At 39.3% G+C, this 25,215-nt stretch overlaps 1 protein-coding gene and 1 non-coding gene across 3 annotated transcripts in view; one reads left to right on the top strand and one right to left on the bottom strand.

Annotated features, from left to right (window-relative positions):
- The window catches only part of DLGAP1 (DLG associated protein 1), a 362,099-nt gene that overhangs the window by 317,977 nt on the left and 18,907 nt on the right, over positions 1–25,215 (top strand). For both annotated transcript variants that reach the window (XM_090285774.1, XM_090285775.1), the window contains exon 8: positions 16,481–16,902. In XM_090285774.1, coding sequence (XP_090141900.1) covers positions 16,481–16,902 — 422 coding nt within the window. The remainder of the gene's footprint in view (positions 1–16,480; positions 16,903–25,215) is intronic.
- Positions 9,838–10,023, bottom strand: LOC150002837 (U2 spliceosomal RNA). The gene has a single exon (XR_016512855.1). It is a non-coding gene; the product is annotated as a U2 spliceosomal RNA (small nuclear RNA).

Raw genomic sequence — 25,215 nt, 5'->3', positions numbered from 1 at the left:
AGAGAGGTAAAGAAACATCAATGTGGGAGAGAAACATTGATTGGTTGCCTCTTACACACATCCCAACCAGGGACCAGGCCTGCAACTCAGGAATGTACTCTGACCGGGAATCAATCCAGTAACCTTCACATCTCTGGACAATGCTTAACAAACAGAGCAACACTGGTCAGGGTAATGTGGGAATAATTTTTACTACAGATTCAATTTCTTTACTAGAAGACAATTCAGATCACTGATTTCTTATTGCTTGAATGATGGTAATTGTGTCTTTCAAGGAATTTGTCTAATTTATCTAAGTTATCCAATGTATTGGTATAAATTTATTCATAATATTCCTTTAATATAATTTTAGCCCTGGCCAGTGTGCTGAGTTGGTTAAGCATCGTCCCATAACTGAAAGGTTTCAGCTTCAGTTCCTCACCAGGGCATATAACTAGGTTGTGGTTCTATCCCTGTCTAGATGCATATGATCCCAGATCTGGGCACATACGAGAGGCAACCAATCGATGCTTCCCTCATGCATTGATGTTTCTCTGACTTCCTTCCTCTCTCTAAAATCAATGAAAAAATGTCCTCTGGTGAGGAAATAAATAATTAATCATTCTAATATCAATATGATTTGTAGTGACATCACCTCTTTCACTCCTGATATTGGTAATATGGGTCTTCCCTTTTTTTCCTCATCAATATGGCGAGAGGATTATTATTTTTATCAATCTTTTAAAAGCAACAGCTTTGAATTTATTGATATTTATATATTGTTTTTGTGTTTTTTATTTCATTAACTTTTGCCCTTATCGTTTTTTAAGTATATTTTACTGATTATGTTGTTACAGTAGTTCCAATTTCTTTCCCTTTGCTCCCCTCTGCCCCAGTACCCCACTTGCTTCCAGCAATCCCACCCCCCTTATTTCATATCCATGGGTCGTGAATATAAGTTCTTTGGCTTCTCCCTTTCCTATACTATTCTTAACAACCCCCTGTCTATTTTGTACCAACCAATTATGCTTCTTAATCCCTGCACCATTTCCCCATTTCTCCCCCTTCCCCCTCCCAGCTGTTAATCCTCAAAACGATCCCTATACCTCTCATTCTGTTCCTATTCTTGTTTGCTTAGTTCAATTTTTTTATTTCTTAGATTCAGTTGTTGATAGTTGTGAGTTTGTTGTCATTTTAATGTTTATAATTTTGATCTTCTTTTTCTTAAGTAACTCCCTTTGACATTTTACACAATAATGGCTTGGTGATGATAAACTCCTTTAGCTTTGCCTTGTCTGGGAAGCACTTTATCTGCCCTTCCATTCTAAATGATAGCTTTGCTCAGTAGAGTAATCTTGGTTTTAAGTCCTTGCTTTTCATCACATTGAATACTTCTTGCCAGCCCCCTGTTGCCTGCAAAGTTTCTTTTGAGAAATCAGCTGAGAGTCTTATAGGCACCCCATTTGTAGGGAACTCTCTGCTTTTCTCTTGCTGCTATTGAGATTCTCTCTTTATCTTTAATCTTTGGCATTTTAATTACAATGTGTCTTGGCGTGGTCCTTTTTGAGTCTAGTTTGTTTGGGACTCTCTGTGCTTCCTGTACTTGTATGTCTATTTCCTTCACCAAATTTGGAAAGTTTTCCTTCATTATTTTCTCACATAAGCTTTCAATTTCTTGCTCTTCCTCTTCTCCTTCTGGCACTTTTATGGTTCAGACATCGGCACATTTAAAGTTGTCCCAGATATTCCTAATCCTCACCTCATTTTTTTCAATTCTTGTTTCCTCATTCTATACTGGTTGACTGTTTTTTTCTTCCTTATGATCCAAATCATTGATTTGAACCCTGGTTTCCTTCACTTCACCATTGGTTTTGTGTGGATTTTCCTTCATTTCATTTAGTGTAGCCTTCACTTCTTCCCTTATGCATTTGCCATGCTTAAGCATATCTGTCAAGCCTGTGAGCATATTTATCACCAGTGTTTTCAACTCTACATCTGTGAGGTTGGCTATCTCCTCATTGCTTAGCTCTCCCGCTGGAACCTTGATCCGTTCTCTCTTTTGGGCCGTACTTCTCTGTCTCCTCATCTTGACAGGCTCCTGTGTTTGTTTGTCTTTATGTCTTAGGTAGAGCTGTCGAATCTGTTACATTGTAAGGGGCTGAGCTTTAGGTGTTCATTAGTACAGGGCAACCCAATTCACCACGTTGTGGCGCTGTATGTGGGGAAGGGGTATTAAAGGGAACAATGCCGCTTGCTCAGCACTCGCCCCTTTTCCAAGCACTTCTGCCACTTCCATATGGGACTGGCACCTCTCTAGCCATTGCCCTGGCCATCGTTCCCAGAGTGGGTGGGCCTGCAGATGTTCTAGGACCGTGGGGACCATTTAAACAAGCAGACTCTGCTGAGAGACTGGTGGTTTCTTCCTCCGCCCCAACCCTCACTGGTTTGCACAATCAGAAGCAATGAGGCTTTATTTTCCCCAGCTCTGGGACTGTGAGCTGCACAGTCTGGTCTGGTGCTGGGAGCGCTCCCCCGGTCTCCCTCCCAACTTTTTAAATGTGGGACTGCTCTTTCTGCTGGCCTGCCGCTGCTGTCGTTGCTGCCGCTACTGCCACTATCACACTGCATCCTTTCTACCCTGGCTCTGCCCCTCCTACCTGTCTGGATGAGTATATCTTCTTTTTATTTTTGTTTATTGGACTTCCATGCACCTCGATTTTCTGGAACTTCTGGTTGTTTCTAGTTTTGAGGTAGTTGTATTCCTTCTTAGTTGTGGAAGGAGATGCAGCATGTCTGTCTAGGCTTCCATCTTGGCCGGAAGTCCTTGCCCTTCTTCTTTTTTTTTTTTTTTTTCTTTATTCTGTTTAGCATGTTGCATTTGCTCTTCTATTTGTAATTTTTTATGCTGATAGGTGAAGATGATTTGGACTTCTTTTTTTTTTTGTACTATTGACGTCTAGTGCTATAAATGTCCCTATAAGCACTACTTTAACTACCTCTCACAAATTCTGATTATTGTGTTTTCATTTTCATATCAGATAACATACATTCTAACTTTCTTTTTTTTTTTTTCTTTAACCTATAGACCGTGGGTTAAATATTTTGGGATTTATTAAATATCTTTTAGCTGTTGAATTCAACTCAATTGTGGCCGCACAATATACTTTATGTTTTGAATCCTTTGAAATACATTGAGATTTGTTTTATGGCCCCAAATATAGTCTATCTTGCTAAATATTCTGTGTGCACTTGAAAAAAATGTGTATTCTGCTATTTTTGAGTGAGGTATTCAACTCTAAATGCCAATTAGGTCAGATTGATTCTTCGGTTTTCCTGATTATCTGACTTCATAGTTTGTAAATTATTGAGAGAGTGATGTTGAAATCTCTGACTATAACTGTGAATTTATCTGTTTCTCCTTATATTTCCCTCAATTTTTGCTTTATATATTTTAAAGCTCTTTTATTAGGTTCATAACATTTAAGATTGTTACAGCCTCTTGTGATTGACCTCTTTATCATTATGAAACATCCCTCTATCTTCCTAGTTATATTTTTGTTCTGAAACCTATCTTGTCTGATATTAAGGTAGCCAATCAAGATTTTGCATTAGTGTTAGCATGATGTATCCTTTTTCTTTCTTTTACTTTTAAACTATTTGTATATTTATATTTAAAATATGTCTTTTGTAGGCACCATCTAGTTGCTTTGTAATATTCAGTCATTTGTAAATTCACTCATTATTACTCCATTATGGCTGGAAGCAAAAGTCATCCATACAGATTTTATTTGGACTATAACTGGGATCAGTCCTTTTATTTAGCACTGTCTGACTTGGAAGATCATGAAATGTATTGGAGCCACAGAGGGAAGAAAAGAAGCATTCTAGTCAAGAAATTGAAATTGAAAATAACTTTACCTTTTTGTCTCTAAATTTGAGGGTGGATACAATTAATATTAAAACCTTTTTCAGTATAAATTCACTGATTCAACATTCCAACAGTGTTTCCTCAACTTTCTATTAGAATTATGCATAAATGGAGACTGCTAGCTGAGGTCTAGGCCCAGTCTACTGAGTCTCACCATTCTGCTTGTGCCCATCTTCCTCATGTTGCAGTATTGCTGTCATAATGTCTAGTTCAGATGCAAGAGTTCAGCATGAAGTGTGTGTCATAGGTCTGGTTTTTGGCCCCTGTCACAACTCAGCTTTCATAAGATCAGATAATTGTGATATATTTTGGAAAAACTTATAACGCAATCATCTTTATTTTCACAACTAAAAGTGTTAAGGGAAGATAGAAGTTTTGAAATTATATACGTTTTGGTTATTTATTAACATTGTCAAATTAACAAACTGACGTCTGTTTTTAGTGGTCTTACAGCAATTTACTAGAAAGGAAACTCCAGAATGTCATTTTCCTTGTGTATGTATATTTAATATTTTTACCCATGTCTTTATATAAAGGACTTCTTAACTGCCTGGAGTTTTATCTAGAGATCATCTATGTGAGGTGTAGTGGTACAACAATGACAATTTGCCTTCAGCATCCAGGAAATTAGAGAAGAAAACTTTAACTAGAATAAATGGGTAGTAAATTACTCTGTGACTTCTTTTCCTCCATCAACTCCCTCATCGCCCACCATTCCTTTGTGAAATAGGTGAAATTAGGTAACAGTGAATGTCTGCAGTAGGATTTGTGTGAGAGAGGTATGTGTGTGCAAGGCAAAACCAAGATCCCTTCATTTGTGATGAGTTGGGATGGGAGCAGATGGATATTTTGGTGATTTGCATAAAAGCCCCTGGTCTTTCTTAGCTCCAGTTGGTGAGTCATCTCCTTCTTTCCTAGTATACCTTTTGTATATTACATAATAATGCTTAGACCTCCAGGAGACACTTAATGCTACAGGGGGAGGTGCTGTCATTAAAACGTCTTGAGAATGACACCTGCCATTGCCTCAGGTCTGGGAATGCACAAATAGAGGTGCAGGTCTTGGAGAAAGGCACTGGCAATCTTACGAGAGTTGCTCTCCATCTCTAGAAGCAACTACCTCAGTGAATGAAATTACTATCCTTTCATCACCAAAATTATTTCTATTTCTATAAAATTATGAGTTTTAAAAATTGTCCATGCCTCATACATTCAAGTTTATGGCTTTATAACTGGGTGGAACAAGTGTGTAGAGAAGTTGCATTGTTTTGTTATTTTTTTTTATCAAATATCTACTACTAGAAATGATCTCTTTTGATTGCAAACGACTTAAGTATGTAAGCTTTGGGCTTCTAGTAATTTGTGCCTTTTCAACTAAGCAGGACATTAAAACAAAAAGCCAAAATTGAGACAGCATTTTCTGACAGCCAGTTCAGAGAACACAGACTTGGAAAGACCTTTGGCAGTCAAATACCTCCCTCCTTTGCCAACTCAGAAGCTTTGGATCAATCCCCACTCCTCACAGTTTACTTGGAGTACTGCATAGTCTAGTATCCACTATAGATCTTATATTTGGCAAACAACCTCTTTTCTTTGCCAAGTTAACAATGCTATGATCTAGCCAAATAGTTCCTTACAGTATACCTCAGTTTTAAAGGTGTGGCATTCATGTGTTTCAAATTTCAAAAGCCTGAAACTTGGCATAATTCCTGATATGCCTCATACATTCTCTCCCCCTTCCTTTCCTCCTTCTTTCCTTCCTTCCTTTCTTCCTTCCTTCCTTTCTCTCTTCCTTCCTTCCTCTCTTCCTCCCTTTTCTTCTTTCTTTCTCTTTCCTTCTTTCTTTTTTGTGTTTTTTCCACCTCCTTCTCCTTCTTTCTTTCTTTTTTTAAATGTTTTTCAAGATAATTTAATTTACAAAAAGAAAAATGAGCATTTAATGCACAAGTCTATGGCCTTCATTTGACCCAACAACAAGACCACAATAAAAAAAAGAATTGTGAATGAGATATGTCAGGCTTTTAGTTACCTGAGGGCAATAGGCAAGGAGTGACCCAATACCCTGGTTGCTGGAGGAAAGCAGTTCCTCCTGCTCCACAGACAGTTCAAGGATGTCTCTACAATCCCACTGTGGTTATTTTGCATTTCCTTTCTTTTTTTATTTGACAAATATGTTACAATTATGTGGAGTAGAGGAAGTCTTTGTGTTGAAAACCTCTTCTGTTTTCCTTTTCTTAAAGAAACTTTAAATAACCAACAGATGCTTGTGCTGAAGTAATTTTAAAATCTGTTGATAGAACAGAATTTATGAACAAGGGTTGCATTATGCCTAGGTTCTTCCATGAACTGTTTGAACTGAGAAGTGATGTGACAAGAAAGCCTAGACCTCTTTTCCAGGAAGTTCTAATTCTTTCTCTCAATTTCCTCACCCCCCCCCCACACCTTTCTTTTGACCTATCTTTTATTTAATATAAGGATATGTCTTGGGTTTTTACATCAGTGAAAGGGTGTAATTTCACAAAATACCAAGATGGTTGCATTTTCGAAGAGTAACATTTTGAGATCCCACATATATTCAGTCTTGACAGAAGGCTTAGTGGAAAATGTCTGAAATCACCTACAAACGATGGCATAGGACCAGTGTTTCTCCCTTTTAATCTGGATTTAGCCCGAAAAGCAACCCTTATGTGAATGAGAGGAATAAAGAAGATCACCAGAAACCAGAGGATTCTGTAACAGAATGACTGAGGTAGTCTTAAGATAATTTGATGACTTGAGTCTCACATAGTGGAATGCCTTGCAGATCCAAAGCATGTGTATTCTAAAGATAACAGCTGTGTTTAGTTTTTGTTCATGACTTATTTTGTTTAGACAGCCCTATCAGACAGGGGAGACAAGAATGGGCCTCTGTGATTCATCATCTACCTGTTGATTTGCAACCTGCTGTACAGAAAAGTCATGGGAGGGGAACAGAAAATCCTTTAACTGAAATACAAATGGTATTATAGAAGGAGCACAAAGCAACAGCAGAGGTGAATACTAACAAGTGACTTTCCTCTTGCTCTTCAGAACAGACAAGGTATTGTGTCCCATACTGGTTGATCCAGTCTTTAGTTTCATGGTTTTTGCTCCTTAGGCCAGAATATTGGCTGGTCTTTTTCAGGAGTTGTAATTATTACACATTGTGCCTTCGGGGCATGAAGGACCCAAGAAGCTTCAACACTGGAAGCTGTGAGTTTGAAAATAACAAGACACTGGGTTCAGCTTTTAGATTTTTACCAGCACCAGAAACTGATCTATTCTTTTCAAAAGTACAGACATTAATCCAGTGATTCCTTCTGTGTTTTTATCAAAATTTTAAAACAACAAACAACTGATTACAGCCTTCTCAAGAAGGAACTTTTGCACATGAAAGATTTAAAACATCTTGTAGAGCAGAACATTCTTTGAAAGCTCTGGGTGGAAGAAAGCACTTGCTTGAGGAACTTAATTGACAGAAACGGTGCAGCTGGACAGGGCTGCCTGAGTTCAAAGGTACCGCTTTTAATCCCAAACCATTTTCATTTCACTTAACTTTTGTTTCTTTCTGGGTGACTAACCTGCAAACTTCTACTAATCTACTGCCAAGTAATTTTTCTTAAGAAGGTGGATATTTTACAAGATTCATAGCCAGGAGCCTTCTGTCAGGAATGTTGGTGGTACAGCTTTGTGTAGATAAAAACAGAGGCACAGAAAAGTAGGTCGTTCTGTTTTGTGTGTGAAACAGACTCTGTCTCTGGCAAGTTTGCTCCAGTTGAAAACAATAAGGCACTACTAGTCCTTCTTTAAGTCTGGAAACGTAATGCCTCTGGCAGTACTTGATCTTGGAGAGTGGAGCCTAGTGTTTTTTCATAGTTGGGATTTTGTGTTAGTAGAACAACCAAATGTCAACTGTTGCAAGGAGAGTCACCCGATTCACACATATGCAGCTAGAGAGAAAGCTCAGCTTCAGGAAATGACACTTAACATTTCGGGAATGAACAAGAATATAGAAATGGCCTACCACAGCCATTGCTAGTAGAAGAGATCTATAATATTGCTATCAAACTTTCACACTCTGTAATGTTTTTAATGGACCATATGAGAGTTTAAAAACTTATAACATGACCAGGTATAATACCTTCAACAGAAGTAATTTCTTGAAAAAGCAAACAGTGAAACGGGCCAGTTTGTATGTTCAGTCTTCATAAAGTGAATCACAATACATTCAATCATTTCACCTCTCTAAATAACTAACACAGATCAATAGTGCAGCTACTGTTTTACTCCACATTAAGTGTCTAGGGGAAAAAAAATGTTTTATTCAGATTATTGGTCTCTCCTTTTTGTGATGTCCAGTCTTTCTACAGTCTTGCAAATAACTACTTACCAGTTTTGGTCTGGTTATTCTTTATTTTTGATGGACCAGCATACTTACCTTACTTGGCTTTTAAAGTGTGTTTCAGTAAAGTTAAGAAACATCTGGTTTATTAAATGTTGTATCGACATTGTTTAGTGCACTATCCTTTAAGGCTGGCACTATTGAACATGAAACAGTAACTGAAAATCAATGGGCAAATAAGCAATCTTAAAATGGCGTAATCATGAACTGGTCAAGAAAATGTACCACCGCCGACGCATTAGAATGGGTACCTAAATGAAAAGAAAAACAAAATCAATGTTGCGAAGGATGTGGAGAAATTGGGCCACTTATGCAATGTTGATGGGGATATAAAGTGGGGTATCTGCTGTGAAGACCAGTATGACAGTGCCTCAAAAATTAAAAACAGAATTACCATATAATTCAGTAATTCTACTTCTGGGTATATAGATCAAAAAGAATTGAAAGCGGGGTCTCGAAGAGATTTTTGTGCACCCCTGTCTATAATAGAATTATTCATAATAGCTAGAAGGTAGAAGCAACCCCAGAGTATAAACAAAATGTGGTATGCATATACAGTAGTGGTCCCCTTTATTTGCAGTTTTGCTTTCAGAGGTTTCAGTTTCTAGCAGTCAACTATGTCCAAAAGTATTAAGTGGAAAAATCTAAAAATAAACAACTCACAAGTTTTATCCATTTTAAAATCATTTTTATTTTTCAGGTACAGTTGGACATAATTATTGTATTAGTTTCAGGTGTACACCCCAGTGATTAGATATTATATAACTTACTAAGTGATCATCCTGATAAATATCATAACCATCTGACACCATACATAGTTATTAGAAATATCATTGACTATATTCCTTATGCTGTACTTTACATCCTCATGTCTGTTCTATAACTACCAATTTGTACTTCTTAATTCCTTCATTTTTTTCACCTATCCCCCCCCAACCTCCCTCTCATCTGGTAACTGTCAAATGTTTTCTGTATCTATGGGTCTGTTTCTGTTCTGCTTGTTTGTTTATTTTGTTTTATAAATTTAATTTTTGATAGGCATGTGTTTATTGCCATTTTATTGCTCATATTTTTTATCTTTCTTTCTCCTTCTTCTTCAAGAAGACCCTTTAACATTTCATATAATACTAGTTTGGTGGTGATGAACTCCTTTAGCTTTTCCTTGCCTGGGAAGCTCTTTGTCCTTTTTTGGATAGAGTAATCTTGGTTATAGGTCCTTGTCTTTCGTGACTTTGAATATTTCCTTTTTTTATTTATATTAAAATTTTTTCTTTATTGATTAATTTTGTTGTTGTTGTTAGAAAAGAGAAACACTGATTTCTTGTTTCACTTATTTATGCATTCACTGATTGATTCTGGTATGTGCCTTGACCTGGTACTGAACCCGCAACGTTGGCATATTGGAACAATGCTCTAACCAACTGAGCAACCCAACCAGGGTTGAATATTTCTTGTTAATCCCTTCTGGCTTACAAAGCTTCTATTGATAAATCAGCTGACAATCTGTGTGTGTGTGTATACCATTCCTGAAGGTACTGCAATACCAGCTCAATGTGTGCAGTGGACAGAGCATGCTCCTATTCCATCTCTTAATTCAAGAATCCATTTAATATTGTCCTTGGAAGAGGACATATCAGATATTATACTATTAAGAACAGATACTGCACTTCATCTTAGCAAAAGGCTGAAAAGCGATCAACTGACAGTCTCATGGAAGCTCCCTTGTAGGTAAACAACTGCTTTTCTTTTGCTGCTTTTAAGATTATCCCATTGTCTTTAAACTTTTGCATTTTAATTATGATGTATCCTGGGACTCTCTGTGCTTCCTGGGCTTGTATGTCTATTTCCTTCACCAAGTTAGGAAAGTTTTCTGTCATTATTTTTTTCAAATTGGTTCTCAGTTTCTTGTTCTCTTTTTTCTTCCAGCACACCATCAATGCAAATGTTGATACGCTTGAAGTTGTCCCAGAGTTCTTACACTATCCTTTTTTTAAAAATTATATTTTATTGATTATGCTATTAGAGTTGTCCTGATCCCCCCGCCCCCACACACACACATACTTCCTCAGGCAATCCCCACACCATTGTTCATGCCCATGGGTAAGTTCTTTGGCTACTCCATTTCCTGTACTGTACTTTACCACCCTGTAGCTATTCTGTAACTTCCTATTTGTACGTCTTAATCCTCTCTCCTTGTAACCCATTCCCCCACATCTGCCTCCCATCTGGCAACCATCAGAATGCTTTCTTGTATCTGTAATTGTGTCTCTGTTCTTCTTGTTTGCTTAGTTTGTTTTTTAGATTCAATTGTTGATAGATATGTATTTTTTGCCATTTTATTGTTCACATTTTTTATCTTCTTTTTCTTAAATAAGTCCCTTTAATGTTTCATATAATAATGGTTTGGTGGTGATGAACTCCTTTAGTTTTTTTCTTGTCTGGGAAGCTCTTTATCTGCTCTTCAATTCTAAATGATAGCTTTGCTGGGTAGTGTAGGTCCCCACATTTCATGATTTTGAATATTTCTTGCCAATCCCTTCTAGCCTGCAAAGTTTCTTTTGAGAAATCAGCTGACAGTCTTATGGGAACTCCCCTGTAGGAAACTAACTTCATTTCTCTTGCTGCTTTTAAGAGTCTCTTTATACTTAGACTTTGGCATTTTAATTATGATGTGTCTTGGCATGGGCCTCTTTGCATCCATCTTGTTTGGGACTCCGTGCTTCCTGGACTCACATGTCTATTTCCTTCACCAAATTAGGGAAGTTTTCTTTCATTATTTTTTGAAATAGATTTCCAATTTATTGGTCTTTCTTTTCTCCTTCTGGCACCCCTATGATGCGAATGTTAGATTGCTTGAAGTTGTCCAAGTGGCTCCTCACACTATCCTCATTTTTTTAATTCATTTTTTCTTCTTGTTGTTCTGATTCATTGTTTTTTGCTTCCTTATATTCCAAATCATTGATTTCATGGCCTCCTTGTGGTTGTTTCTATGTATTGGGTAGACCTTCTTTGACACCAGGTCTTGGTAGTGTGGGCCTAATGTATTAGGTGTCCTGTAGGGTACAGTGGCACAGCCTCCCCTCTGGGTACTAGAGGTATGCCTTTCATGTAGGTTGAGTACACCCTCCTCTTGTAGTTGGACCTTGGTTGCTGTTGGCAAATCAATTGGAGGGATTTACCCAGGCCAGTCAGCTGTAAGAATTGGCTATGACCACTGACCACCAATCTCCACCCTCTTAGGAGGATCATCTCTGCAGAGGCAAGGTGGTAGTGCTCCAACGTGGTCTGTAGCTGTCCACTGGGTGTGCTGGCACTGCGGTTTCCCAGGTGGTGGAGGCCACGGTCAGCCCCCACCTGTGTTTTGCCTGGGGCCACCCTGCCTGAGCTATAAAGCCATCTGAGATGGCTGCTACTTGTGCTGGGATTGTAGATTCCCAGGAGAAGCCAAGCTGTGAATCTAAGCTGGTTGCTGCTAGTGCTCAGTCTGGGGCTCACTGAGGCCAGCTGTTATTTGTTTGAGAGGATTTAGGAAATTGTGAAAGATGAGCCAAGATCAGCCATTCATATGGAAAAGTAGCTTGGGAGTGCCCATAAGCTGTGTCAGGCAGAGTCTTTGGGGATCTTCAAGACAGGTCAAACAGTGTTAGTCAGGTTGATGGAGTCTCAGATACGGTACCAGCTTGCCGGTACTGTGAGGGGAGAGTTTAGAAAGGGGACAATGACCTCTGCTTGCCTTGATGCCAGACAGTTCAGTTCCTCCATTTATACCACTGGTACCTTTCAAGATGCTACTCTGGTGCTGGAGCTCAGAGGGAGTGAATCTGAGTACATGAGTCCATGTGTGGGTTCTTAAGAGGAACTACTTGGGGCTCCAGAAGTTTCTTCCACTGACTCAATCCCCACTGGTTTGCAGCCAGAAGTTGTGAGAACTTATCTTCCTGGCACTGGAACCTGGGCTGTGGTACTTGGTGTGGAGTTGGGATTCTTGGCTCCCAAGATATCCCTCCCAAATTTTTATCCACCACACTTGTGTGAGGGACCAGCATCTGTGCCCTCCTACCAGTCTGGATGGATGTGGTTTCTTTAATTGTGTAGTTGTCAGACTTCTATTCAGCTCAGTTTCTGACAGTTATGAGTGACGGTTGTTCTCTATTTTAGCTGTAATTTTGATGTGGTTCTGTGAAGAGATGAACCATGCCTGCCTATGCCACCATCTTGATCAGAAGCCCTATCCTCATTTTTTTTTGGATTCTTTTTTTCTTCTTGTTGCTCTGATTGGTTGTTTTTTCCTTCCTTATATTCCAAATCACTGATTTGTTTCTCAGTTTCATACACTTTAATGTTGATTCCTTGAAAATTATTCTTTATTTCAGTGTATCCTTCATTTCTGACTGGTCCTTTTTTATACTGTTGAGTTTCTGACTAAGTTCATTTAGCATCCTTTTAACCAGTGTTTTGTAGTCTGCAACTAGTAGGTTGCATGTCTCTGTTTTGTTTAGTTATTTTTCTGGAGTTTTGTTCTGTTTTTGCATTTAGGACATATTCCTTTGTCTTCTCATTCTGGCTTCCTCCCTCTTGTGTTTGTTTCTATGCATTAGGTAGATAATCTATGTCTCCCAGGCTTGGCAGAGAGACCTAATGTAGTAGGTGTTCCATAGGGTGCAGCAGCGCAGCCCCTCGGTCACCCAAGCTGGGCACTCAAGGTCTGTCCCTGTGTGGGCTAAGTACACCCTTCTCTTATAGTTGAGCCTTGATTGCTATTGGCATGTCAATTGGAGGGAGTTACCTCCAAACCAATCAGCTGCAAAGACTGGTTGTGACCACCAACCACAGACCTCTGACCACAGTGGTGGATCAACTGTTCAGGAGCCCACCCTCCAGGGCTGATTTACTTCAGCAAGGCTTTGGCTCCCATTGAGTATTTTGCTTGTGGTGGTGGTTGGCTGGTGATGCTTCAACGTGGTCTAAAGCTGTCCACTGGGTGTGCTGGCTCTGGAGCCTCTTGGCAGGTACGGATCAAGGTCAGTTGCCAGCTGTGTTCTTTCCGGGGCATTCCAGCTTGAACTATAAGGCAATCTTCAGGGAAAACTGTGAGCCAGCTTGGTGGAGACTCAGATATGGCATCTGCCTGCCCACTCTGCAGGGGGAAGGGCTCAGAAAAAGAACAATGCCCTCTGCCAGCACTTCTGTCTGGGAGAGAGCTACTCCCCCATCTCTCTCCCTAATGCTGGATAATTCAGTTCCTCCCCATGTGTCCCTGGTGCTTTCAAGCTGCTGCCCCAGTGGTGGGGCTCAGGGAGAGTGAATCCAAGTAGGTTCGTGCATGGGCCCTTTAAGAGGAACTGCCCTCGATTTCCCCTCAGCTTCAGTTCCCACTGATTTTTATGGGGACTTCTCTTCCTGCCACTGAAACCCTGGAATGGGGGACCTGATGTGGGGCTGGAACCTTTTGCTCCTCAGGAGACACCTTTGTAGCTGAGGTATTCCTCCCAATTTTTATCCACCACACGTGAGTGTGGAACCAGCCTGTTCTCCATCTCCGCCCTTCCTACCAGTCTCAGTGTGGCTTCTTTAATTCCCTAGTTATAAGACTTCCATTCAGCCAGATTTCAGGCAGTTCTGAATGATGGTTTTTCGGTAGTTTAGTTGTAATTTTGATGTGGTTGTGGGAGAAGGTGCATATGACATTTACCTATACCACCATCTTATTTGAAAGTCTACAACTTATAAGTTTTACATTGTGAACCATCTGAATAACATGATAAAATCTTGCTCCATCCCACTTCATTTCTCCTGGGAAGTGAATCCTCCCTCTTATAGAGTATTCACACTGTGTATACTCTGTGTCTGTTAGTCAGTAGTGAACTCAGTTATCAAATTGGCCATCCCAGCATCTCAGTGTTTGTGTTCAAGTAACCCTTTTCTTACTTATTGGCCCCAGAGTACAAGATTAGTGCTGCTTGAAATTCAAATATGCCAAAGAGAAACTATAATGTGCTTTCTTTAAGTGAAAAGGTGAGTACAGTACAATAAGATATTTTGAGATCATACTCACATAAGTTTTATTACAGTATACTGTTATAATTGTTCTAGTTTTAGTTATTCACTTTATTCTTACTGTGCCTAATTTATAAATTAAACTTTATCATAGTCATGTATGTGTAAGAAAAAACATAGAGTAGTACCTTGCTATATCGTGGTTCACTTATAGTGGCCTCACTGTATTGCGGAATTTTTAAAAATATTATATTTAATTATTTATCGCAGATTTTTCTCTATATTGCGGGATTTTGCAGTACTGTATACGTATGTTGTTAAAGTTACGTAGGTTTAAGAGTGTAGAATAAATGTAAGGTTTCTACTTCACGAGGGGGTCTGCAATGTAATACCTGCGATAAGTGAGGGAACACTGTATATCCATGGTTCAATACTATCCATGGTTTCAGGGATCCACTGCAGATGTTGGAGCATATCCTCAAGGATAAGGGAGGACTATTATTCATTCTTTCTTTTAAAAAAAGGACATTCTGACACGTACTACAATGCAGATGAACCTTGAAGACATTATGCTAAATGAAATAAGGCAGTCACAAAAGGACAAATACTTTATGATTCCACTTATATGAGAGACTTAAAGTAGTCAAATTCATAGACAGAAAGAATGGTGATTGCTAGATCCTGGGATGGGAGTGGGGGATTCAAATGGGAAGTAGTTATTTAGTGGGTATATAATTTCAGTTAGGGAGGATAAAAATGTTTTGGAGCTAGATGATGGTAAGAGCTGCACAACAATGGGAATAAAGTGCTTATGCTACTGAGCTGTACACTTAAAAATTGTTAAAATGGTAAATTTTATCTTATATGTATTTTTCATAATAAAATATTAGATCAAGAAGTTACTATTTTTAAAAGAAAGAAGGAAAGAAAAAAGAGCCCTGGCTGGTGTGGCTCAGTGGATTGAGCGCCAGCCTGTGAACTGAAAGGTTGCCGGTTCTATTCCCAGTCAAGGCACATGCCTGGGTTGCGGGCCTGGTCCCCAGTTGAGGGCATGCAGGAGGCAACCAGTTGCTATATCTCTCGCACATGTTTCTCTCCTCTTTCTCCCTCTCTTCCCCTCTCTCTAAAAATAAATAAAAATAAAATAAATAAATAAAAGTAAACTGGCACTGCTCTTAGAAGCAACATGTAAAAAAACAAAAAACAAAAAGAAAGAAAGAAATACAAAATGGGATAACAGGCACATGATGCTACCTTCAGTGGATTTATATTGTTTCCTGCCTACTCCAAGAGCCAGAGGGGTGTGTGTGTGTGTGTGTGTGTGTTTTAAATTATTTCACACCCACATATTTCCTTTCCCCTTGATCTGAGAAATATTTCACTGTTCCTCTATTCTTTCTTCATCCCTCTCATCATCCATATATCTTCACCTTCATTGTAGAAGTCAACCAGAGATGTACAGAGCCATTTGGTTGGGAAATGCTCAGACTGAATCTCTTAAAGTTGGCTTTTATCACCTTGGTAGAAGGACTGTGGGGAGGGAAATTAAAGACACAGGGGAGGACAGTACAGGAGAACTCTAGAACTGTGACCTGACTTTTACCCCAAAAGCTCTTATATAAGGTGAATCCTTACCAGGAAAGGGAGTCTTAATTTTAAAAGGAACCTACTAATTTTTTAGTTTGCTTTTCATGAAGTCTTACTTGGTAAGACCTGCCCCAGGAAAAATGTGATTTTACAGGATTCAGGATAGTTTTGGCCAAGGTGGGTTTGGTTTCATCTGAACCATCTGAATAGCATGATAAAATCTTGCCCACTTCCAGGCAAATTAGTCATAATAAGATATAATTCAGTTGCTCCCTTACCCCTCACCAATCTGAATTTCAGGATTCAAGCTGTCCAGATGTGGGAAGGAAGTTGGACACTGGACATTATACTGGCTTTGATAGCTATATACCTTGCTCCACTTTAAATTTTTTTCTAAATTAATATTGAGCAAAGATGAGAAACCTGTATTCTTTATAATAGAGCTATGGTAATTGATATGCTTGCATCAAGGGTCTACCCCTTATTGCCACACTCACGAAGAAAAGTAGGAAGTGATGTTGCTTCAAGAAATATCCTTGAACTAAATCTCCTTTCTCTATTCCTCCAAGCTTCCGCAGGTTCACCCGATCAAACAGTGTGACGACAGCAGTGCAGGCTGACCTGGACTTCCACGATAATCTGGAAAACTCTCTGGAGTCTATAGAGGACAATTCGTGCCCGGGCCCAACGGCTAGACAGTTCTCCCGGGATGCCAGCACCTCCACAGTCAGTATTCAGGGCTCAGGAAACCATTACCACGCCTGCGCAGCCGACGACGACTTTGACACAGATTTTGACCCTTCCATTCTGCCTCCCCCGGATCCCTGGATTGACTCGATCACTGAAGACCCCATGGAGGCTGTTCAAAGGTCAGTGTGCCACCGGGATGGCCACTGGTTTCTGAAGCTTCTCCAGGCGGAGCGAGACCGCATGGAAGGGTGGTGCCAGCAGATGGAGAGAGAAGAGCGGGAAAACAACCTGCCCGAAGACAGTAAGTAACACAGCACATCTCTACACGCAACGCTGGGGTCTGCGCTTACCTTGTGTCTCTAGAAAACACTTCGTGGTTTCTTCCCTGTCAGTTGCACTTGCCCAGCCCTATAGTCTAACCCTTCCGCAAGCATTTGGATGCTTGGGAGAACTAGGCGATTCCAGCCGAGTCCAGACAGATGCCCCTGCACTGCACAATAAAAAGAGAAGCATTGGTTTCACCTTCGCTAGCTCTGGATCTTTTCCTTTCTGAAAAATACCAAACTCAGCATAAGGATGGCCTCCTGTTCCCCAAGATGTTACTGAAGGGGTGCTGATTCCCAGGAAGCTAATGGTAATTTTAACTAGTTTCAGGGATCACAGATACATGTGCATTGGGCATTTATAATCTGATAGTTTTATTACTTTCATTAACATACAATATTAAAACAAGGCTGGTGATCTATAGGCCAGTAAGAAGCCCACACTTATTTACATTCTTAAGCCCGTTTTGCATGCAGTTTCTTTCTTACATTTTAGGGAAGGCAAAACTTCAGCCACTAAATTCACACAAATTCCTATTTAATGGTTTAAAATAAATGATAAAATAAAATATGATGAGTAAATAAATAATGGAGACCCGGCATGCAATTATTTTCAAACTTGGCCTTTTAGCCTCCTATTAAAAATTGACAAACAAAAATTAGCAGATTACCATAATTTCGAGGCACATTTTGCACGTTTCCAACACTTCTGAAATTTGATATAGTTTACAATCTGTGTATTTTAATGTTGTGTGTGGGGTTTTTTGGTGAAAGACTATTGTTAAGTGAATGGTAGGCGGCCTTCATTTTCATGTGGAAACCACCTAACAGAGTATTGTTCTTGTGTGGCTTTTTAGACTTATTTTTGAAATCAGTGTTTAAATTTTTATTGTGAAAATTTAAACATGCACAGAAGTAGAAAGTTTAATATAACGAACCCCCATATACCATGAAGTTTAACACTTGGCCAGTTTTTTCTTATATATCCCCACTTTTTGTTAATTTTGTCAAAGTCTCTTTAAAAAAGTCTAAGGCAGCGGTTCTCAACCTGTGGGTTGCGACCCCTTTGGGGGTTGAACAACCCTTTCACAGGGGTCACCTAAGACCATCGGAAAACACATATATAATTACATATTGTTTTTGTGATTAATCACTATGCTTTAATTATATTCAATTTTTAACAATGAAAATAGATCCTGCATATCAGAAATTACAGTTATGAAGTAGCAACAAAAGTGATTTTATGGTTGGGGATCACAACAACAACATGAGGAACTGTATTAAAGGGTCGCAGCATTAGGGAGGTTGAGAACCACTGGTCTAAGGCATCATGTCACTTCACTAAGTATCTCACTCACACTAAGTTTTTTTTTCTATAACCATCATGCATTATCATTCCTAACAAAAATAATAATAATTTTTTAATAATTAGACTCAGAGCCTTCTATAAACCATGTTAAAAAAACTTACTAAATAAACCAAACTCATTGTGTCAAGGATCAGTGTGTTTTCTATAAAGGAAAATTATTTTGATGAAAACTAAGTCTGGAAAATAGCAGCAGGTTGTGGGATTTTCTCGCTGTGTTCCCTTTCTTGCTCACATCTTTTCTTTCTGCTCCTTCCTTCTGCTTGGACCCTACAAACTGGCTGACTGGTTATTTGTTAGCTTTATGAGCAGGTTTAAAAATCCACAAATGGGTTTTTGTAACATTCCTTTGGTTCTTTCATATTATGAGTCCAAACAACTTAGCAGTGGAAAAATAAATCTCCTTGACACTTGACCCTAAGATTTGGTGCCACTGCAAGCTCTCTTGAGTATGGATCCACAAACAGATTTAGCTTTTTGCCCTTTTAACAGGTGAATGAGACGCCACCAAAAGCAGTGGGTGGGATAGGTTTCAATAAGAAAGTCTTAACAGTTGCTTCTTACTCTCTTTTCTCTTTAGGGGCATACCCAAAGTTTACTAGATTTTCCTCGGAAAAATCAGTGTCTCTCAGGAGCAATGGCCTTTGAGTCCTGCTCAACAGAACAAACTCTCTCTTAGATTTTAATCTATTCAGTTCATTATTTTGAGACTCATTCTACCTTTCTGGTTGGCTTTCAATAGGACCCAGGGAAACTGCTCCTCTGATGTTTTCTTTTCTTTCTTTCTTTTATTTTTTAAATAAGACTCTTTTAAAATTGATTTTTAGAGAGAGAGAGAGAGGAGGGGAGCTAGAGAGAAACATCAATCTGTTGTTCCACTTATTTATGCATTCATTGGTTGATTCTTATATGTGCCCTGACCTGGGATCAAACCCATAACCTTGGCATATCATGACATTGCTCTAACAAACTGAGTTACCTTGACAGGTAGCTCTGAGAATAGATCTACTTTTCTCAACCCAGCTTTATAATGACGTGTAAGGACAGTCATTGTATAAATATTTTGGAAAATCTTCCTTAAGGCTAAAGGAACTATGAAAACTATACATGGTTATATCAACAACAAAGTATTTTGCTACAACCACATATATTTGAAAGATGATGATCTTGTCAGAAAACCAAGTTCTCATCCTGTGTTTGGGACAAAAGAAAAGCATATTTGTATATTGAAATGTGCATGACTGGTAAAGTCCCAAAGTAATAAACATGAAGGAACTGTCCAATCATTCACTGTTCCAAATTTTATGTCAGATGTTATTTAAAGCATTGACTTGTAATTAAGACTTAGAAACCTATTTCATATGAAGGGATTTTTGTTATAACAGTATTTGTTATAACAAGATTTGTTCTAAGGAATGATAGTTTGCTGTGTTTGTACATGAAGATGCCAATGTCCCACCATTAATAAATCATACTTCTTGAGGGTGTTTTCTTCAGAATAGTGAAGAATTTTCTCGGATCTACCTCTTTATTTTACAAGGTTGCTGCCTGGGCAGGAGGTAGGGGGAGAGGCGCTAGGGTCATAGTTGCAGAGCAAGCAAAGGTAACTAGGGGTGGGAATATTTTTGGTGCTTTGCTTTAAAGTACCCAACTGAGTAAATTAGCCTTAAATGACAAGTATGTAATGAAACCTTCTTCATGGGGAGTTGTCTCCATTTGTAGTTTGAAACATATTTTAATATTAGAAACCCCTTTTTTAGCTAAAAAAAATACACTCAACACCCCTAAACATAACAAGAGTAACAGTGGAGCACTTCTGGTGAGGGCCCACCAGCCTGCCTGCTTAGCTTCTACCACCCCTAGACAAGCCACCTAAAAACACACCCACCCTCCTCCCCCCAAATCATGGGATACCTAGAATACAGCTTGAAAGCAAATGGTCTATAATGAAAAGTCCATAGGATTATTTTTTAATATAATTTTATAATTTTATATTTAACTGCTGGCATGAAGTTAAGAGCTAAATGCCCTTTACACATGCTTTTTTTAAATGTACAAAACTGATCCAAATTAGTAACATTTATTTATGTAAGCCCAACTAGTTTATAATATATGGCTCTTCCTTCAAGTCTCAGCTTGGGCCTCACCTTCTAGAAGTCTTTGCGGAATGCCTCCCCTCAGGCTGAATTGGGTGTGTTTCCATAGTGCTTCTGTAATTGCCTGTATGTTTCTCCATCAGGTATTTCTAACATAATTTTATGATAATCTGTGTATCTCTTTCCTCCACTGAAAAGTGAGCTCTCTGAGGACAGAGATTACTCTTGCCTCATTCATCTTCATATTTGCTAGCACATAACAGAGGATCAGTAAACACTTTGGAAATTTTGTTTTACAAAAGTATTTTACCTAGCAAAGTATTTCTTCCTAAGTAGCTAGTTACTCAATAAGTAACTAGCAGTTACTTTTGCCAAAGGATGGGAAGGGCATACCCTTGTGAAGTGATGAGCCCTTCTCATTAGAAGAAGGATTTGGCAAAAAGAGAAGAGCACCTGCCACAGAAACAGTAGAAAGGCTTGCTGTGTTTGTCAGTTGGACGGTCTAGATGGGCCCTGTGTGTCCCTTTCAGCTTTTGGGATGTGATTCTATTCTGCCAACACTTGAAGGCTTTCTCCAGGTTTTATGCTCTGGGAGGTACAAAGAGGAGCTCTATTCGACTAGCATTTGAGACCTAAACAGTGCAGAGGTAAAGTCACATGCCCAGGTCAAAGAGTCGCCCATTTCGAATGAAGCAAATCCAAGGGAGGATATGACCAGAAAGCCCAAGCAAACCTCTACCGTAAGAAGGGAGAATATAAGCACAAGAAAAAATATTCATCTTGTCCTTACAGTACTCCTAACAGTGGGCTAGACACTGTGACAGGTGTTATTTTATTTGTCCTCAAAACAGCTCTCTGGAAGTATCTTGTCCAAGGTCACAGAACACAGATGTGTCTGATGGAACAGATATGACATGAATAACATTTGACAAGCTAACGATACTTTGTGTGTTACTGGGTGCTGTCCTCTAAAGCTCTTTCTATATATCTCTCCCTGGCTTCTTAGCAACCACAATTCTGTTCTGATAAGTGCACCTAGAGTTGCACAGGGTTTTCTGTTTTACTAAATCTCTAATTTAATCTTTTCTTTTTTTCAAAAGAAGGATGGTAAGGAAGAGAGGTCAATCCTGTTTGACAGGTATAGCCAATTTCTAAATAACCAACTTTAAAAAAAAAGTCTGTGTACACCCAGAAAAATAGCTTTGATACATGGGTCAAGGACAGCTGAATCTATCTCTTGGTCAAGCCACGTTATGTGTTCTTTGGGTCCTGTACGAGAAGGGCCTGTCTTCGGGGTACATGATGAAGATGGCTCCTTGACAAGTCCCTCCCATGAGAGCTAGTCTTCAAAGTCTCCCTGGGAAGACAAGAAGGGTAGAGGGAGAAAAAAGAAAATTCTAACCATAATTTATTTTGTGGGCCACCATAATTATCCTAATTTTATAATCTTTAAAAATGTTTGGTGAATGTACTTCATGTCTCTCTGAATTGTACACTTAAAAATTACTAAAATGGTAGCTCTTATGTATATTTTACCACAGTGAAAAATAAATCCCCCATTCTTAAATAAAATGTCTGCAGCAGCTGAAGATTGGTAGAACAAGTATGCTATCATCATGTGCATAGTTATTCATTATGCTTATAAGAATGTAAGGTATTTTGTTAAATGTCTTCCTGAATTCAAAATACAGTTGACCCTTGAACAACACAGCTTTGAACTGCATGGGTCTGCTTATATGAGGATTTTTGTTAAATGAACACCTGTACTGTTTTCCACCTACAGTTTAGAGTTCGTGGATACACAGGGCCAACTGTGTGCATTGATCTAAGCCATTTTATATTAGGGGACTTGAGCAGCCATGGATTTTGGTATATGCCGGGGTCTTGGAACCAATCTCCAACAGGTACCAAGGGACAACTTAAGTTTTGGTTGAGTCAAAAGTTATTTGCTGATTTTCTACTATGAGGAATCGGTGCCCTTAACCCCTGCATTGTTCAAGGGCCAACTGTATAGTGTGTCCATGGCAGAAAAGGAGGAGCGGGGGAAGGTGTTAGGAATAGAACCTATTTGGTCAGTAAGTATTTGAAGTACAGGTTTGGGCTTGGGTGGTTGCATCTTTCTCTATTTTTTTATGGTGCCATTATCTGCACTCTGACAGCTGCTTCCTAGGGATTTGGGTTTTGGCATTCCTGGGCTAGAAAACACTTTCCCGGTTTACCACGCTGGGCAGAATGAAAACAAGCCCTTGTAATCGCCTAGTAACTTCAAGCTATCTTTTGAAAAGTATAACTGTAAATTCTTTGGGTGTGTGGAGCTATTATTTTCCCTGATAAAATAAAAGCAGAGCAAGGACTTTAGTTCTTATTTTAAACCCTCATCCCTAACAATCGATAGAAGGTTTTTGGCTCAATAACAAAACAATGAGAATCTGCAGTGAGTGAGTTTTCCTCCAAACTGTGGCAGCTGACAGAATGCTTGTTCCTGCAGCACTCGAAGTAAAATGATACAAGCTTTGTCAGACAATGAAGGCCTTGTGTGAAACAGCTGTCTCGGGAGGATGGCTCAGTGCTATTTGACAGTGGCTTGTATGTTACATAGATACGCCTGGGTATTATCTGACTGGGAATGAAATGACCAGATGGAACTGAATGCTTCTAACTAGGAATGCTGTCTACCAATGCGGGTGAAAAACACAGGCTCGGGTTTCCATGGCCCTCAGATGGAATACTAGTCGATTGTACTTGGAAATCTATCTTTGCCTCCTGAATTGTGGACAACTAACATGTGGAATTTTCAGGCTCTATCTGAAACAAACTGATAAACCTAGAGCGTGTGTAGGAGGCAGATTAATTCCACTTTAATTTTGCCGGGTAATAGCATCCAAGTTAGTGAAACTTGGCCTTGAGTCCCCCAGAAGGTTGGTGAGCCTTGGCAGCGAGTGTGGGACTGGCAATGAAACCTGAAATGGGGTTTGCCTGGTTTCAGGTTGAGTTACGGAAGCTGTGCACAGTCATCATTGTGACCGTCTATCAGTGCGATCACCAGGCTTACTCTGCCCAGTGTCGCCTGTGGCATGTCTCTGCAGCCTGTGAAACAGCGGGTGGCAGGCAAAGCAGCACTCATGATTTCTGCAACTCATCTGCTTCAAGCCCTTGTGTACTTTTAAGCAGGGAGAGGTGGGTACATCCTAGCTACTTTCTGTTTTAATCTCATCCTACTTTTGAAGTAGCCTTCAAACGGTCCTTCCCCATCCTTCCCCCACCAACCCCCCACCCCCGCACACACATTATATAGTCTCTCTTTTTTTTTTTTAAGCCTAGTCAACCTGAAATTAGTGACTATAGAAGAAGTGAAAGTAATGAAAAGGAAATCGTGTGTAATAAGACTTACGTTTAACCTAGAACACTCGGTTCATTTTGCTTTGCATAGCACTGGGTACAAAGAAGAAGGTATTGGTGCCAGAAGGACATTATAGAGTATGTTTTCTTGGGTATGTTCCATTGGGGGTGGTCTCAAGGCTGAGGAGAGCGCTGAGGCATGGAGAGGGGAAGTGTTAGGGCAAGTTGAAGACAGAACCAGGCTGGGAAGCAGCTCTCCTGCTCTCTAGGCTGGGGCTGCTCCCATTACTTCAGACTGAAAAAAGTTCCACCTCCCTGCACTGCAGAGGCAGAGATTACAGAGAGGGGGATTGACTCTTAGAGCAAGGTCTCCAATTGTTTTCTCTAATCATAACTATTTCTGTGAAATATAATTACAATGCACTTCAAACACAGCACTGAGTTCTTTTCTTCTATATTACCAACGGAAATGTTAACTAATTTCATTTCCTTCAACTTTCAAAGGCTCAAAAACTGTATTTATCTATGTGATGCATATGATGTTATAGTTACTATTTCAACGCTGAAGTAAATTGAAATATGGTTTGGGGCCAACTATCTTTTATGAGTAAGACTCCTGGAGTAGGGACTAGGGAAAAAAGTTAAAGTAGCTAAGTTTTTGAAAACTTATTCTTTATAAGCAAAGCCTTATTCCCCTTTCAGTACCCCTCCCCCATGTTTTAGCCCCCTGGAAGCCCTGGCTTTAGTCTATGGGGAAATTTCTGCTTGTAAATTTCATTCTTTGTTCATTGGCCACCAAGATTCAGCTAAAAAGTAAATAAATAAAATAAAAGCACCCTTGTTAAATGCAGAGCAGCCACTGTCAGCCCGGAACGAAACAGACCCATGTTTCCTATGGAGACCTTTTATTGATAGCAGCTCCAGATCACAACCCTGTCTGAGAAGCAGCTGGCCAGTTGGTTGGAGAAATTCTTTTCCACGAGGTCACATTTGTAAATAAGAATGTTTCCACATGCATAATCCCAACTTGAAATCACACAAATTCAGTCTGATAAATTCATGGGACTTTAAAGTAAGTGGTGGACCCACTTTTTAAAAATTCCTTTTCTCTCCTTTTCCCCTAAAGTCTACAACATTGAGAGAGAGAAAAAGCCAGGTGAGTACAAAGAAGTCAAAACCTGAGAATAAGGAGGTTTAATTCACACGCAAGCACATTCAGCTTATCCCAAATGGCTTGGCTCTTCCATCCTAAGTCAGCACAAATAATATTATAAACAGAAACTCAAGAGGGATAATAGTCCAGCTAAGACTAAATTAACTAATTAATAAATCATGATTATAACTTGAAAAGACATGGTAAAACCTTAAAGAATCAGAATACTTAAGGCCTGGAATGTTGCAGTTAATTTATTTTTCTGGTTAACATAAAGTTTGCAGATGAGTCAATTAATTTTGAAACCTAGTTCTTCAACAGGATACCAGGGGTTCCG

The sequence above is a fragment of the Furipterus horrens genome, unplaced genomic scaffold (assembly GCF_987537825.1).
Source record: "Furipterus horrens unplaced genomic scaffold, mFurHor1.1.pri manual_scaffold_8, whole genome shotgun sequence".
NCBI lineage: Eukaryota > Metazoa > Chordata > Mammalia > Chiroptera > Furipteridae > Furipterus > Furipterus horrens.
The sequence above is the reverse complement of the archived record's forward strand: the minus strand, read 5'-3'. Positions and strand labels throughout refer to the sequence as shown.